A 17,837-nucleotide genomic window follows, 5' to 3' on the forward strand; every position below is an offset into this window, starting at 1 on the left:
TGTCTCTGTCTGTCTGTCTGTCTGTTAGGGACCTATGTCTGTCTCTGTCTGTCTGTCTGTTAGGGACCTATGTCTGTCTCTGTCTGTCTGTCTGTTAGGGACCTATGTCTGTCTGTCTGTCTGTCTGTCTGTCTGTGTCTGCTTAGCCTCACAGGTGGCAGTAACAGAGCTCTGTCCAGCGTCTAACGTCAGATCTGTCAGCTCAAATGGAGGAGAGGAGAGATGGATGATCTGTTTTTCACTCTTGTTTCCTGCCCTCTTTGTTCTTCCTCTCCCCCCCCCTCCCCTCCCCCCCCCCCCCCCCCCTCCTACAGTGACAGATGAAGACACAGTGAAGAGGTACTACGCCAAGTTTGAGGAGAAGTTCTTCCAGACCTGTGAGAAGGAGCTGGCCAAGATCAACACCTTCTACTCAGGTAAACAACCACCGCTAACACACAACCTAGCATTAGCCCTGCCGCTAACACACAACCTAGCATAAACACCACCACTAACACACAACCTAGCCTTAGCCCCACTGCTAACACACAACCTAGCCTTAGCCCCACTGCTAACACACAACCTAGCCTTAGCCCCACTGCTAACACACAACCTAGCCTTAGCCCCACTGCTAACACACAACCTAGCCTTAGCCCCACAGCTAACACACAACCTAGCATAAACACAGGGGTAGTGGTGGTCTAGTGGATAGTGAGTTGGACAGGTGGTGATCGGAAGGTTGTGAGTTCAAATCCCACCTGGGAACACCACCACTAGTGTGTCCTTGAGTAAGACCTGGGAACACCACCACTAGTGTGTCCTTGAGTAAGACCTGGGAACACCACCACTAGTGTATCCTTGAGTAAGACCTGGGAACACCACCACTAGTGTATCCTTGAGTAAGACCTGGGAACACCACCACTAGTGTATCCTTGAGTAAGACCTGGGAACACCACCACTAGTGTATCCTTGAGTAAGACCTGGGAACACCACCACTAGTGTATCCTTGAGTAAGACCTGGGAACACCACCACTAGTGTGTCCTTGAGTAAGACCTGGGAACACCACCACTAGTGTGTCCTTGAGTAAGACCTGGAAGCACCACCACTAGTGTATCCTTGAGTAAGACCTGGGAACACCAACACTAGTGTATCCTTGAGTAAGACCTGGGAACACCACCACTAGTGTATCCTTGAGTAAGACCTGGGAACACCACCACTAGTGTGTCCTTGAGTAAGACCTGGAAGCACCACCACTAGTGTATCCTTGAGTAAGACCTGGGAACACCAACACTAGTGTATCCTTGAGTAAGACCTGGGAACACCACCACTAGTGTATCCTTGAGTAAGACCTGGGAACACCACCACTAGTGTATCCTTGAGTAAGACCTGGGAACACCACCACTAGTGTATCCTTGAGTAAGACCTGGGAACACCACCACTAGTGTGTCCTTGAGTAAGACCTGGGAACACCACCACTAGTGTGTCCTTGAGTAAGACCTGGAAGCACCACCACTAGTGTATCCTTGAGTAAGACCTGGGAACACCAACACTAGTGTATCCTTGAGTAAGACCTGGGAACACCACCACTAGTGTATCATTGAGTAAGACCTGGGAACACCACCACTAGTGTGTACTTGAGTAAGACCTGGGAACACCACCACTAGTGTGTCCTTGAGTAAGACCTGGGAACACCAACACTAGTGTGTCCTTGAGTAAGACCTGGGAACACCAACACTAGTGTGTCCTTGAGTAAGACCTGGGAACACCACCACTAGTGTGTCCTTGAGTAAATCGCTTTGGATTAAAAGTCTGCTAAATGGCTAAATTCTTCTAAACACAACACAGAACATTTTACATGTTTGGCATTTAGAAGACGCCTTTAATCTCCCCCACTCCTCCCTCTCCCTCCCTCCCTCCTCCCTCCTCCCCCTCCCCCCCCCCCCCCCCCCCTCCTCCCTCCCCCTTACAGAGAAGCTGGCGGAGGCCCAGCGGAGGTTCGCCACGCTGCAGAATGAGCTGCAGTCGTCCCTGGACGCCCAGAGGGAGAGCAGCTCTGCCCAGGGCCTGAGGAGGAGGAGGCGCAAGGCCGTGTTCCACCTGTCCCAGCAGGAGAGATGCAAACACCGCAACATCAAAGACCTGCAGCTGGCCTTCAGCGAGTTCTACCTCTCCCTCATCCTGCTGCAGAACTACCAGGTACGACCCCTGACCCCTAGACCCTAGACACTAGCCCTGCCAGCTGGCCTTCAGCGAGTTCTACCTGCAGAACTACCAGGTACGACCCCTGACCCCTAGACCCTGACCTCTAGACCCTACACACTAGCCCTAGACCCAGACCCCTACACACTAGCCCTAGACCCTGACCCCTACACACTAGCCCTAGACCCTACACACTAGCCCCTAACCCTGACCCTAGACCCTGGACTCTTGACCCTAATCCTGACCCCTAGATCCTAACCCTGACCCCTATATCCTAACCCTGACCCCTATATCCTAACCCCTACATATTACACACATCAAATAACTACCAGGTACCACCCCTGACCCCTAGCCCCTAACCCTGACCCTAGACCCTAACCCTGACCCCTAGCCCCTAACCCTGACCCCTAGACCCTGACCCCTAGACCCTGACCCCTAGACCCTGACCCCTAGCCCCTAACCCTGACCCCTAGACCCTGACCCCTAGACCCTGACCCCTAGACCCTGACCCCTAGACCCTGACCCCTAGACCCTGACCCCTAGACCCTGACCCCTAGACCCTGACCCCTAGACCCTGACCCCTAGACCCTGACCCCTAGACCCTAACCCTGACCCCTAGACCCTGACCTCTAGACCCTGACCCCTAGCCCCTAACCCTGACCCCTAGACCCTGACCCCTAGACCCTGACCCCTAGACCCTGACCCCTAGACCCTAACCCTGACCCCTAGACCCTGACCCCTAGACCCTGACCCCTAGACCCTAACCCTGACCTCTAGACCCTGACCCCTAGCCCCTAACCCTGACCCCTAGACCCTGACCCCTAGCCCCTAACCCTGACCCCTAGACCCTGACCCCTAGACCCTGACCCCTAGCCCCTAACCCTGACCCCTAGACCCTGACCCCTAGACCCTGACCCCTAGACCCTGACCCTAGACCCTAACCCTGACCCCTAGCCCCTAACCCTGACCCCTAGACCCTGACCCCTAGACCCTGACCCCTAGACCCTGACCCCTAGACCCTAACCCTGACCCCTAGACCCTGACCCCTAGACCCTGACCTCTAGACCCTGACCCCTAGACCCTAACCCTGACCCCTAGACCCTGACCTCTACTTACTACCACATCAAAGAACTAGCAGGCCACCCCGACTCCTCTCCTCTGGTACAACTACAGGTCCTAGAAGAGAAAAGTCAACCTTTTAAATCACAGGTGTTAAATCAAACAATCTCTCTCTCTCTCTGTCTGTCTCTCTCTCTGTCTCTCTCTCTCTCTGTCTCTCCCTCTCTGTCTCTCTCTCTGTCTCTCTCTCTCTGTCTCTCTCTCTGTCTCTCTGTCTCTCTGTCTCTGTCTCTCCCTCTCTGTCTCTCTCTCTGTCTCTCTCTCTCTCTGTCTCTCCCTCTCTGTCTCTCTCTCTGTCTCTCTCTCTCTCTGTCTCTCCCTCTCTGTCTCTCTCTCTGTCTCTCTCTCTCTCTGTCTCTCCCTCTCTGTCTCTCTCTCTGTCTCTCCCTCTCTGTCTCTCTCTCTGTCTCTCCCTCTCTGTCTCTCTCTCTCTCTGTCTCTCTCTCTGTCTCTCTCTCTCTGTCTCTCCCTCTCTCTCCCTCTCTGTCTCTCTCTCTGTCTACCTCCCTCTCTCCCTCTCTGTCTCTCTCTCCCTCTCTGTCTCTCTCTCTCTCCCTCTCTGTCTCTCTCTCTCTCCCTTTCTCCCTCTCTCTCCCTCTCTGTCTCTCTCTCTCCCTCTCTGTCTCTCTCTCCCTCCCTCTCTGTCTCTCTGCCTCTCTCTCTCCCCCCTCTCTGTCTATCTCCCTGCCCCCCCCCCCTCGTCTGTTAGAACCTGAACTTTACGGGCTTCAGGAAGATCCTGAAGAAGCATGATAAGATCCTGGAGACTCCGCGCGGGGCTGACTGGAGGGTGGCTCACGTGGAGGTGGCGCCCTTCTACACCTGCAAGAAGATCACACAGATCATCTCTGAGACTGAGGTACACACACACACACACACACACACACACACACACACACACAGATCATCTCTGAGACTGAGGTAAACACACACTCACACACACACACACACACAGATGATCTCTGAGACTGAGGTACACACACACACACACACACACACACACAGAGCATCTCTGAGACTGAGGTAAACACACACTCACACACACACACACACACACAGAGCATCTCTGAGACTGAGGTACACACACCAGTGTTTCCTCTATATGCATTTATTGGTGGCGGGCCGCCACGAAGGAATTTGCTCCGCCACCAAATGATTCAGACAGTCCACTTTGATTCAGGCTGCGCAGAAAGGCAGCGAGTTATTATGACCGGAGAACTGAAAAAAAGCATGTGTCCCTGAACGCTCCGCCAATCACTGTGAGTAAACTGACTCTGAGAATGTCCTCACGTCACATTTTACCGTAATACCCTATATGTTGGTTGAAGTGCAACATCTCAGCTTTCAGGGACAGTTGGATTTTTTTCGATAGCACAAACCGTTTAGAAATTACGGTAATTACAATGTCGGGTGCGGATTTGTGCCGGTGGCGGTACATTCGGCGCAGAAGTGGTATCTATAACCATTTGCTTACGTAATTTTTCGTTTGTTTACATAGTCTGAAACTACAGATGGTAAGCTTTCAAATGATGCGTCAAAAAATCGAGACGACACGAGTATTTTAATGTTTGTTTGTATCATGTTTTGCTCAAGAATGGTGACTGCTAAACGCTGCTAGCCTAACGTTTCGTTCTAAAACGAAAGTATTGTAACGTCCCCACTTGGACAGTGGTTGAAATAATGACAGATAGCTTCTCTCATGTAATCTGTGCGTTTAATTGTAAACTATCTCATACACAACTTTCTTAGTTCACCCGAGCTCTCTCTCCCAACGGTCTCAATAACACACACAGCATCACAGGGGTGCATTGGCACACAACACAGTAACAGTGCGAACATGAACATGAACTCAAGCATTAATGAACATTAATGAACAGGGTTGTTCTATCTAATTTATTATGTTTGTGTTATGCTAATAAATGTAGATCCACACAGGTATACAAACTGAGATCCGTTTACTGTCAAGTGCCATTCATTCTGACAACACACACACACAGTCGTAAAGCTCTAACAGAACGTGAAGTCGTAAAGTGCAACAAAGTGCTGCAATGACATACTGTCGTACATAACAATAATTATTGGTATTTGATCACCTTCTATATAAAATCACCTGCTCGGCTTTAATGACTTAACCGCTATTTAAGAAATTATATTTGTTTTCGCGTGCACGCGTTTTATGCGAATTTACTTCTATGTGAAGTGTGGAGAGATAGGTCTGGCTATGTGAAGTGTGGAGAGTAATTTTCAATGGACAATAAATCTATACTGTTATTCAAGCAGCACACTGACTACTTTAAGTTATATCAAAGTTTCATTAAGATAGTGTTATCCCCTGAAAGGATATGACAGAATATTTGCAAAAATCTAAAGGGTGTACTCACTTTTGAGATATACTGTAAGTAGCCTTGAGAACCGATGGTTCTCGAGCCTAATGGCCCATAGGGCAGGAGCCTATCTCCTGTTTCCGTAGCGTGAGGCGGCTTAATGTACAAGTTAGTACACCCCCTGGACATGACGCTGGTATGTCGCAGGGTCTTACCCCCTGGGGGGGGGGGGTCCATGCCACCCCCCCAAGGCAGCAAACCTAGGGGAAACACTGGGGTTAAGTGCCTTGCTCAAGGGCACGACAGCAGTGGTATACACCTTAGATGTGATGCCAGCAACCCTCCAGTCACCAGCTCACATGCAGCTCCCTCCTGAGGCGGGGATCCAACCAGCGACCTTCCGATAGCTAGCCGACCTCTAACCTCTACACCAGTGTTTCTCAACCCTCTCCTCGGGGCGCCCCAGCCTCTCCACATATTTGATCTGATCCACCACCAGCACACCTGATTCCACTAATCAAGTACAAACCATAATTGCTTTGTACTTGATTAGTGGAATCAGGTGAGCTGGTGGTGGAACAGATCAAATATGTGGTGCGGCTGGGGCGCCCCGAGGAGAGGGTTGAGAAACACTGCTCTACACTACCAGGCCTGGAATACAACCTGCTTACAACGTTTTTGCCTCCAATTAATGTTCAATGTGATCTTTTCTCCCTCCCCCCTCTCAGGCCCTGGTCACAGCAGAGTTGGAGGGCGGAGACAGACAGAAGGCCATGAAGAGGCTGAGGGTTCCCCCCCTGGGAGCTGCCCAGGTACACACACACACACACACACACACACACACACACACACACACACACACACACACACACACACACACTTTTTAAACTGTTCAAAATATCCCAATGCAAATCAATGCAAAATTGAGTACATGTACCTAGTTAATTCATGTGATCATTACACTTGCTGCTGAAAACACACAATGTTTTCTTCTTAGAAACAATAGTGTATATGCAGTTAGCATCTGTTATTAATAATAAACACATATTTATAACCATCAACTTGGTGATTTATTACATGAAAAATAAGTGAAATACAAGTCAGTCGATATCTAAGAGTGGTTATTTTGGTGTGGAAACAGTGAGAATTCTAGGCCCGTTTTAGAAGCAACGTGTCCAGAGAGATATTTGTCGCTCGCCTTACTCAACTCAACAGGCCCCGGCAGAATGAATATCCCACGAGCCAAATGTTATACGAGTGTCTTTATAAGTAATAATAATAATAATAATAATAATTCATTACATTTATATAGCGCTTTTCCGAGGCTCAAAGACGCTGAACCTTCATGTAGATGGATAACCCAGCTGGGCAGAGTCAAGACGCTAACGTTATCCCCCCTAGGAAGTTTAAAAGTGTTGTATTTAATCAAGTTTATTCCTTTTTGCTGAATCAGTGTGTGAGTGTGGACTCGTTCATCCTCTGACATCCCAGGGTTCCACATTAACGCTGTTTTACTTGTCCGGAGCAGTAAAACTTTCGCAGGGTTTGTTAGCGCGAGCACAACTACGCTGCTGGATCCTGGATCTGTTTACCTGTGTGCAGGAAGAACAACAGACGGCGCAGGCGCCAGACCAGACTAGATGATCGTGGAGTGAAGATATTATCAAAGCGTACGCGCCTGTCAATCACCCGTACGCTTTGATAATATCTTCACTCACGATCATCTAGTCTGGTCTGGCGCCTGCGCCGTCTGTTGTTGGCAAGTAAAACGGCGTTAATGTCGAACCCTGGGATAGATGATTCACTTACTTAGACAAATGTCCTGTCTGCTAAATGTAGATGTGTGATGTGTGACGTGTGTGTCTCCCCCCCCAGCCCGCCCCTGCCTGGACCACCTTCAGAGTGGGGCTGTACTGTGGCGTGTTCCTGGTCCTCATGACCACTGTGGTCATCACTGGTACGTACACACACACACACACACACACACACACACACACACACACGCCCTCCCTCCCTCCTCTCTAATCCTCTCCCTCTAACACTCCTCCTCCCATCCAATAGGGGCGGTGGTGCTGAAGGACCTAGAGGAGACACACACACATACACACACCCTCCTCCTCCCTCTCTAAACGTAACTCTCCTCCTCCCTCCTCCCCCCCTCCTCCCCCCCCAGGTGCGGTGGTGCTGAGGGACCTGGAGGACAGTGCAGATGTGTGGCCCCTGGTGAGGATCTACCGCGGCGGCTTCCTGCTGATCCAGTTCCTGTTCCTGTTGGGCATCAACACGTACGGCTGGCGGCAGGCGGGCGTCAACCACGTCCTCATCTTCGAGCTCAACCCCCGAAACAACCTGTCCCACCAGCACCTGTTTGAGGTGGGTCTGACCTTTAACCCCTGACCCTAACAACAACCTGTCCCACCAGCACCTGTTTGAGGTAGGTCTGACCTTTAACCCCTGACCTTTAACCCCTGACCCTAACAACAACCTGTCCCACCAGCACCTGTTTGAGGTGGGTCTGACCTTTAACCCCTGACCCTAACAACAACCTGTCCCACCTGCACCTGTTTGAGGTGGGTCTGACCTTTAACCCCTGACCTTTAACCCCTGACCCTAACAACAACCTGTCCCACCAGCACCTGTTTGAGATGGGTCTGAACCTGACCTTTAACCTTTAACCCTGACCCTGACCTCTGACCCTACAGATAGCAGGGTTCCTGTCCTGACCCTGACCCTGACCTCTGACCCTACAGATAGCAGGGTTCCTGTCCTGACCCTGACCTCTGACCCTACAGATAGCAGGGTTCCTGTCCTGACCCTGACCCTGACCTCTGACCCTACAGATAGCAGGGTTCCTGGGCGTTCTGTGGTGCGTCAGCCTGCTGGCCTGCCTGTTCTCAGAGTCTCTGCGCGTGCCCATGCAGGCCAACCCCCTGGTCCTCTACGGCTTCTTCTTCCTGTTCCTGGTCAACCCCTTCAAGACCTGCTACTACAAGTCCCGCTTCTGGCTGCTCAAACTACTGGTGAGGAGGAGGGGGAGGGAGGGAGGGAGGGAGGAGAGGGAGGAGAGGGAGGGAGGTAGACCCCTTCAAGACCTGCTACTACAAGGGAGGAGAGGGAGGGAGGGAGAGAGTACATAATGTTTATACAGTTCTCACAATATCCACGCTCTTATTTACCTGTATACTACACACAACATGCGGGATGACCTGGCCTGGAAGGACAACACTAAAGGCACCATCAAGAGGGCACAACAGCGGCTATACACCCTGAGATGCCTCAAGAAACAACACAGCAAGAAGGAGATGCTGGTGGCCTTCTACCACGGCGCAGTGGAGAGTATCCTCACCTTCGGCATCTCCAACTGGTTCCACAGCTGCACGGCAGCGGAGAGAAGCGATCTACAGAGAGTCGTGAGAACAGCACAGAGGATCACCGGCGCCCCCCTCCCCTCTCTGGAGGAGCTGTACAAGGCCCTGAACACAGAAAAGGCCTAAGTTCTGGGCCCAGGACAGTCCGGACGGATTGTATGGCAGCTAGTGCTGAGGCACAAACATGTACATTTTCAAGCCTGCAAACTGTGACACTTTAAAATAATGTGAAAAAATACTTTCTTGTGAAATATGACAACCCTAGTTGACTATCTGTGCAGTATAGTACAGTGGATTGTGTACATAGCCTCTATTGATGTAAACCAGCTCCTTACCTTCTTGTGATTTTATGCATCTATGCTTTTTCCAAAATGTGTTTCTTTTTCCTTTCTTAAACACCAGGGGAGCCTCCCCTCCTAAATTTCGTTGTTTGGTACCTGTACTGTAGCAATGACAAATAAAGTCTATCTATCTATCTATCTATCTATCTATATATATACAGGTGCAACTCAAAAAATTAGAATATCGTGCAAAAGTTCATTTATTTCAGTAATTCAACTTAAAGGGTTAAACTTAGATATTATATAGACTCATTACATGCAAAGCGAGATATTTAAAGCCTTTATTTGTTATAAATTTGATGATTATGGCTTACAGCTTATGAAAACCCCAAATTCAATATCTCAGAAAATTAGAATATTACATGAAATCAATAAGAAAATGATTTTAAATACAGAAATGTCAGCCCTCTGAAAAGTATAATCATGCATATGGTGCCAAGTCCTGCTGGAAAATGAAGTCAGCATCTCCATAAAGCTTGTCTGCTGAAGGAAGCATGAAGTGCTCTAAAATGTCCTGGTAGACGGCTGCGTTGACTGTAGACTTAATAAAGCACAGTGGACCAACACCAGCAGATGACATGGCTCCCCAAATCAACACAGACTGTGGAAACGTCACACTGGACTTCAAGTGTCTTGGGTTGTGTGCCTCTCCGTTCTTCCTCCAGACTCTGGGACCTTGGTTTCCAAATGAGAGGCAACATTTGCTCTCATCAGAGAAGAGAACTTTGGACCACTGAGCAACAGACCAGTTCTTTTTTTCTTTAGCCCAGGTCAGACGCTTCTGACGTTGTTTGTTGTTCAGGAGCGGCTTTACAAGAGGAATGCTACATTTGAAGCCCATGTCCAGGATCCGTCTGTGTGTGGTGGCTCTTGATGCACTAACTCCAGCCTCAGTCCACTGCTTGTGAAGCTCCCACACACATTTGAATGGCCTTTTCCTGACAATCCTCTCCAGGCTGCGGTCATCCCTGTTATTTGTACACCTTTTTCTTCCACACTTTTTCCTTCCACTTAACTTTCTATTAATGTGCTTTGATACAGCACTTTGTGAACATCCAACTTCTTTCGCAATTACCTTTTGAGGCTTTCCCTCCGTGTGGAGGGTGTCGATGATGGTTTTCTGCACCACTGTCAGGTCAGCAGCCTTCCCCATGATTGTGAATTCTACTGAACCAGACTGAGAGACCATTTAAAGGCTCAGGAACCCTTTGCAGGTGTTTTGGATTAATTGGCTGACTAGAGTGTAACACTTGAGCCTACAATATTGAACCTTTTCACAATATTCTAATTTTCTGAGATATTGAATTTGGGGTTTTCATAAGCTGTAAGCCATCATCAAATTTATAACAAATAAAGGCTTTAAATATCTCGCTTTGCATGTAATGAGTCTATATAATATCTAAGTTTAACCCTTTAAGTTGAATTACTGAAATAAATGAACTTTTGCATGATATTCTAATTTTTTGAGTTGCACCTGTATATATATACACACAGCTCTGTTAGATCAGTTAGTTATTCTACTGGTTCATCACATTCCTTTTGTTTGTCTTTTATCTTGACTCATGATTTGGTGAGAGAGAGAGAGAAAGAGAGAGAGAGGGAGAGAGAGAGAGAGAGAGACAAAGACAAAGACAGAGAGAGAGAGAGGTAGAGAGAGAGAGAGAAAGAGAGAGAGAGGGAGAGAGAGAGAGAGAGAGAGAGAGACAAAGACAGAGAGAGAGACAGAGAGAGAGAGAGGTAGAGAGAGAGAGAGGGAGACAAAGACAGAGAGAGAGACAGAGAGAGCGCAAAACAGCACACCTCTATTTGGTCATATAACATCTTACCTGTTCTGTCTTCTCCCCTCCCTCCCCCCCTCCCCCCCCCCCCCTCAGTTCCGTGTAGTGACAGCCCCGTTCCACCGGGTGGAGTTTGCAGACTTCTGGCTGGCGGACCAGCTGAACAGCCTGGTGGTGGTGCTGATGGACCTGGAGTACCTGGTCTGCTTCTACAGCTTTGAGCTGGACTGGACCCGGCCGGACGGCCTGATCAAGCACCCGCAGTACCGGCCAGCGCACGGTACACACACACACACACACACTACCGCACACACACACACACACACACACACGCACACTACCGCCTAGCTCACGGTACACACACACACACACACGCACACTACCGCCTAGCACACGGTACACACACACACACACACACACACTCACAGTACCGCCTAGCACACAGTACACACACACACACGCACAGTACCGCCTAGCACACGGTACACACACACACACACACACACACACTACTACCTAGCACACGGTACACACACACACACACACGCACACTACCGCCTAGCACACGGTACACACACACATACACACACACACACGCACACTACCGCCTAGCACTCGGTACACACACACACACACACACACACACACACACACACTACCGCCTAGCTCACAGTACACACACATACACACACACACACACACACACACACACACTACTGCCTAGCACACGGTACACACACACACATACACACTACTGCCTAGCACACGGTACACACACACACACACACTACTGCCTAGCACACACACACACACACACACCCACACTACCGCCTAGCACACGGTACACACACACACACACTACTGCCTAGCACACGGTACACACACACACACACACACACACACACACACACACACACACTACCGCCTAGCACACGGTACACACACACACACACACACACTACTGCCTAGCACACGGTACACACACACACACACACACACACACTACCGCCTAGCACACGGTACACACACACACACACACTATAGCCTAGCACACGGTACACACACACACACACACACACACACACACACGCACACTACCGCCTAGCACAAGGTACACACACACTAGGGCTGCACGATTTGGGGGAAAAAATCTAATTGCGATTATTCTGACAGATATTGCGGCCATATCTCCAGCTAGGAAGGTCGTATCAACGTGCAGTTTGTTTGTACGTCTTCAGGGGACTTAGGAGCACAAATTGGCTCCCGTCTCAAGCACCCCCACGGCCCGAGTTACGAGTGAAAGAACTACATGAAACTTACGTTGGGTTGCTTTAAAGTCAAGCTTCAGTTTAAGATTCACTGTGTAATAGATTTAAAACATGTGATGGAGCATTACTAACCTGACTCAGATGGTTTGTTTCACACAACCATCTAGGAAAGCTCCATTGGAAGCTGTTTGGAAAAGGGCAGGTACTTTCAAAAATACTTGGCATTGGATGAATCTGTCCATTGATTGATTGATTGATTGAAAACTTTATTAGAAGATTTGCAGAAGTAGGTACATGAAAGTACATATTACATACAAGGTCAACTAACAGGATAAAAACCCAAGAAAGCCACTGGCTTATTTCAATTGGGGTCCTTGATACTCAATTCATCGTTAAACTCAATCGTCCATCACCTTCTATCATGGGCTAATTTCAGAGAGCATTACCACATGATACCATCAAACTGTTAACTGCTCTAATTCTAATGTAAGGATGAGAACTTAAAAGATATGAATTGGAACAACATATTTATTTTATGGGTTTTTTAAACAGCTGTGATTTTGTTTCTCTCAACAAGTGTCCAAATGTTTGTGTTTCACACACACACACACACACACACACACACACACACACACACACACACACACACACACAGAGACAGAGTGTGTCTAACCTGTGTTGTGTGTCTTCCTGACAGAAGGTGTGTGTGTCTAACCTGTGTGTGTGTGTGTGTGTGTGTTCCAGTGGGTGTGTGTGTGTGTGTGTGTGTTCCAGTGGGTGGGTGTGTGTGTGTCTAACCTAACTGGCTCTGGGGTCAGCCAGTTTTTTTATTTATTTTTTTATTTGTTTTTCTGATTTTATCCCCTTTTTCACCCAATTTGGTAGCCAATTGAACCCACCTAGCATCCAATTATCCCCTGCCTATTGCGTAGGATCCGCCGCACGACCCCGTGGCCGGCAGTCCCAGAGGAGGGCGCCAGGCAGACTAGCTGACTGGCTCCTTGAGCCCAGTACCGTTACTCCAGCACCAGACGGGGGCGCTGTTGCCCGACGGATCCTTGTCCGGAACTACTCCTATACCGCCCTCGGGAGCGGCCGCCCAATATGTCGCTCCCCGTGTGTGCCCCAGCCATATCCGGATCTGGCGAGCTGGGATACGATCCCAGTCCCCGGTGGGCAACTTGCACTAGTGGCCAGTGCTTAGACCGCTACACCACCGCGGGGCACCAGGGTCAGCCAGTTTTAACAGTAGTAATCAATATATCCCAGTAGTCTATAATGTTCCGGTGCGCGCCTCGCAGGACCGTAGACTATTACGTGGTGTCAACATGCGCAATCTAATTAATATAGACAGACAACATACCACACAACATCAATCAGTCACCCATTTCCCTACCCTTACCCCGGCAAGTTTTAAAATGCGTAAAGGACTTGGTACAATTCACTGGAATATCCGTAGTTTGCGTAAAAATCTTGATCACTTGGTTGTATTAATAGAACAAACTTCCCCTGATATTGTTGTGTTGGGTGAAACCTGGCTCAGGATGAATGTTGAATATTGAATGTGAATGTGAATATTCAGGATTATAATCTCTTTAGAATGGATCGTTTGGGCAGGGGGGGTGGTATTGGTATATATATGTTAAGTCACATATTTCAGTTTCCATTTTACATGCAATTTCAATTCCTGACTGCTTTGAATTTCTGGCGCTGAAAATCCATCATGGCCCAGACCCTCTGACGGTAGTTGGTATCTAGCGCCCTCCCTCTGCCGATTCCCACGCCACTGACACCCTAGTTAACCTGCTTTCAAAATATATTGACAATGAAGTACTTGTTCTGGGTGATCTCAATATTAACTGGCTGAGTGATATTTCCTCGCAGCTTAAAGATCTTGCTTGCAGCATAAACCTTTCACAATTGATTTTAGAACCAACTAGACCAAACCTCAACGATGACTCGAAATCTACATTATTAGACTTAATTCTAACAAATAAGGCTAGCAAATATACTAGTGGTGTCTTTGACCTGGGAGTCAGTGATCATTGTCCTGTTGCCTGTGTGAGAGATGTGAGGTTAAAAAAGACTACATCTCAGGTGATAACCAAGAGGAACTTCAAACGCTTTGATGCAGAGTTGTTCCTGAGGGAGCTGGATGGCTGCGACTGGGGTTGCGTGGGCTCTTTCGATGTCATTGAGGACGCTCTCGAATCCTTTATATGTACATTTAATTGCGTTGTGGCTAGGCACGCCCCTTTTAAAACCACTAGGATAAAAAATAGAGTAGTACCTTGGTTTACTCATGAGCTATCTACCCTCTTTAATAACAGAAATAGTGCCAGACGTACTGGTGTCCCCCAACACTGGCTGTACTTCAGGCAGCTCAGAAACAAGTGCACTTCAGCTGTAAGGAAGGCTAAATCATTTCCTGAATCTGATAACCACCTCATACTCTAACCATGCCAAATTCTGGAATGCAATTAATTTGACTAAAAATCGTCCTTCCAGTGCTCTGCCCCTTAGTATTCATGTAAATGACTCTGTGATCTCTGATCCTAGCGACATTCGCCTTGCTTTTAATAAACACTTCTCCGAAGCTGGTCACCTATTTGATAGGTTGTACCCTGGACACCCCTCTATGGTGGTTTCTGATGATACTGCCTTTGTGGACCGTGTCCCCCTTTTCACCTTTCAACCATTTACTTCCGCGGAGGTCCTCAAGGTTTTAGAAACTATTGACCCCAAATCATCCTCTGGTGAGGATAAACTAGACTCATTTTTCATAAAATTGGCTGCGCCAATTATCAGCGTGCCGCTAACTTACATTTTTTATCTTTCCATTTCCTCTGGTGTATTTCCGTTGGTCTGGAAGTCTGCGCGAGTCATTCCTTTACACAAAGGGGGTGATAGGGCTGATCCGGATAACTATCGACCGATCTCCACTCTCCCATGCCTGTCTAAAGCACTTGAGACCGTGGTCAATTCTCAATTGAAACGCTTTCTATCAATCCACTCAATTCTTAGTCCCCATCAATCCGGTTTCAGACCTATCCATAGTACCATCTCTGCTATCACACTTGTAACTAACGACATAGTCTCGGCCTTGGACAAGAGGAAGCACTGCGCGGCCCTCTTTGTCGACCTCTCGAAGGCATTTGACACGGTCGATCACCACTTGCTCCTAGAACAGCTATCCGATATTGGATTAGATTTAGGAGCTTGTGCGTGGTTCCATGACTACCTTACCCTCAGGCGTCAGTGTATAAAATCTTCACTTGGCAATTCAGATTTTATAACGGTTCCAAAGGGTGTCCCTCAAGGTTCGGTGCTGGGCCCTGTACTTTTTACCATCTATATTAATGAACTGGTGTCTTCGCTAACCGGTTGCCACGTTCATTTATATGCCGATGATACCATTCTTTATAGTACAGCAGATTCCCCACATGCTGCTACTATCAACTTGCAGCTAGCCTTTAACTCACTGCAAGACGCCCTCTCGAGGCATAAGCTAGTCCTCAACTCGAAGAAAACGAAATTCATGTTGTTTACTAGGGCTAGAAATGTGGACCTTACAAAGCTTCTTATATCCACAGTTGACGGCTCCTCCATTGAGAGAGTTACCGACTACAAATATCTTGGGCTGTGGTTGGATGAGAAGCTATCATTCAAAACGCATGTCGACAGCCTCGCCTCCAAACTTCGGCAAAAGGTGGGCTTTCTTTACCATAATCGGTCTAGCTTCCCCTTGCTTTGTAGGAAGAGAGTTGTCGAGGCGGTATTCCTGTCCGTATTAGATTACGGTGATGTTATCTATAGGCATGCAGCTTCATCTACATTGAAACAATTGGACTCAGTTATCACTCAGCTCTAAGGTTTATTACCGGGGACAGTTATGACACTCACCACTGCATACTTTATGACAAGGTTGGCTGGCCCTCTCTTTCTCTGAGGCGCAGTTACCACTGGAACTTGTTCGTTTTCAAGGCCATCTGTGGCAAGCTTCCTCCTTATATCTCATCTTTATTGGACTGGAGTCTTGGTACTTATGTGACCAGATCTAATAGTTGGCTTTCTTTTCGGGTTCCGTATGCGCGTTCAGACCTACTGGGTAAAACAGCCTTTTTTATTGATGCCCCTAATACATGGAACACTCTGCAGCAAACTCTCCGGTTGGAGGTCCTCCCCTCTGCCTCTACCTTTAAACTCCTGATGCAAAAACTGTATTCTACCGATTGCAATTGTTTTTATTTTTTATTTTTATTTTTTTTCCTTTTTTAAAATTTTAATCCTGTCTTGCTCACTGTTTGTTTGCCCTTGCTCACTGTTCTATTGTACACTCGACGTCACTGTAAATGAGGGTCACCTCAGTGCCTATCGAGTTTTAAATAAAGGTTTGAAATGAAACCTGTGTGTGTGTGTGTTCCAGAGGGTGTGTGCCACTCCTACTCCTACGGCGTGCGGGCGGTGATCCAGTGCCTGCCGGCGTGGTGCAGGTTCGTCCAGTGTCTGAGACGCTACAGAGACACCAGGAGAGCCTTCCCCCACCTGGCCAACGCTGGGAAGTACAGCACCACCTTCTTCACTGTCACCTTCTACGCCCTCTACAGCACACACAGAGGTACTGCACCCTCACACACACCTTCTACTCCCTCTCCAGCACACACATAGGGCTTTCACACCGGCAGTTCCGAACGCCGGTGTGAAAGCCCTAACAGAGGTGAACGCGAACCGGCGTTCGGAACTGCCGGTGTGAAAGCCCTAACAGAGGTACTGCACCCTCACACACACCTTCTACTCACTCTACAGCACACACAGAGGTACTGCACCCTCACACACACCTTCTACTCCCTCTACAGCACACACAGAGGTACTGCACTTTGACAGAGGCATTTTGACACTACATACAAAGATGGCTCGGCTGACCACAAGTGAAGCACGACTTAGGCAACTATGCCACGAGGCTAACGATGTGTTTCTATGATGGTTTCTTGTATATTTTCTGTGTGGACGCCAGGAAGAGTAGCTGATGGGGATCATAATAAATCAAATCAAATCAAACCTCCTCTCTTCTCCCCTCCCCTCCCCTCTACGCACTCCCCTCCCCTCTTCTCCCCTCCCCTCTTCTCCTCTCCCCTCCTCTCCTCTCCCCTCTACGCACTCCCCTCCCCTCTTCTCCTCTCCTCTCCCCTCCCCTCTTTTCCTCTCCCCTCCCCTCTTCTCCTCTCCTCTCCCCTCCCCTCTTCTCCTCTCCCCTCCTCTCCTCTCCCCTCTACGCACTCCCCTCCCCTCTTTTCCTCTCCTCTCCCCTCCCCTCTTTTCCTCTCCCCTCCCCTCCCCTCTTTTCCTCTCCCCTCCCCTCCCCTCCCCTCTACGCTCTCCCCTCTTCGCTCTCCCCTCCCCTCCCCTCTACGCTCTCCCCTCCCCTCCCCTCTACGCTCTCCCCTCCCCTCCCCTCTACGC

The 17,837-nt window shown here is 48.8% G+C and overlaps 1 protein-coding gene across 2 annotated transcripts in view; it reads left to right on the forward strand.

Moving 5' to 3' along the window:
* Nucleotides 1–17,837, forward strand: part of LOC308176033 (xenotropic and polytropic retrovirus receptor 1 homolog) — a gene marked incomplete at its 5' end in the record, with an annotated part of 41,259 nt that overhangs the window by 15,564 nt on the left and 7,858 nt on the right. The window contains 9 exons of one of the 2 annotated variants that reach the window (XM_080550631.1): nt 315–416; nt 1,950–2,176; nt 4,008–4,157; nt 6,351–6,434; nt 7,498–7,579; nt 7,796–7,995; nt 8,463–8,642; nt 11,206–11,389; nt 16,804–16,995. In XM_080550631.1, coding sequence (XP_080406757.1) covers nt 315–416; nt 1,950–2,176; nt 4,008–4,157; nt 6,351–6,434; nt 7,498–7,579; nt 7,796–7,995; nt 8,463–8,642; nt 11,206–11,389; nt 16,804–16,995 — 1,401 coding nt within the window. The remainder of the gene's footprint in view (nt 1–314; nt 417–1,949; nt 2,177–4,007; nt 4,158–6,350; nt 6,435–7,497; nt 7,580–7,795; nt 7,996–8,462; nt 8,643–11,205; nt 11,390–16,803; nt 16,996–17,837) is intronic. The other variant, XM_080550632.1, reaches the window with a different exon arrangement.

This window comes from Nansenia antarctica, assembly GCF_963989245.1.
Source record: "Nansenia antarctica genome assembly, chromosome: 2".
NCBI classification, from domain to species: domain Eukaryota; kingdom Metazoa; phylum Chordata; class Actinopteri; order Argentiniformes; family Microstomatidae; genus Nansenia; species Nansenia antarctica.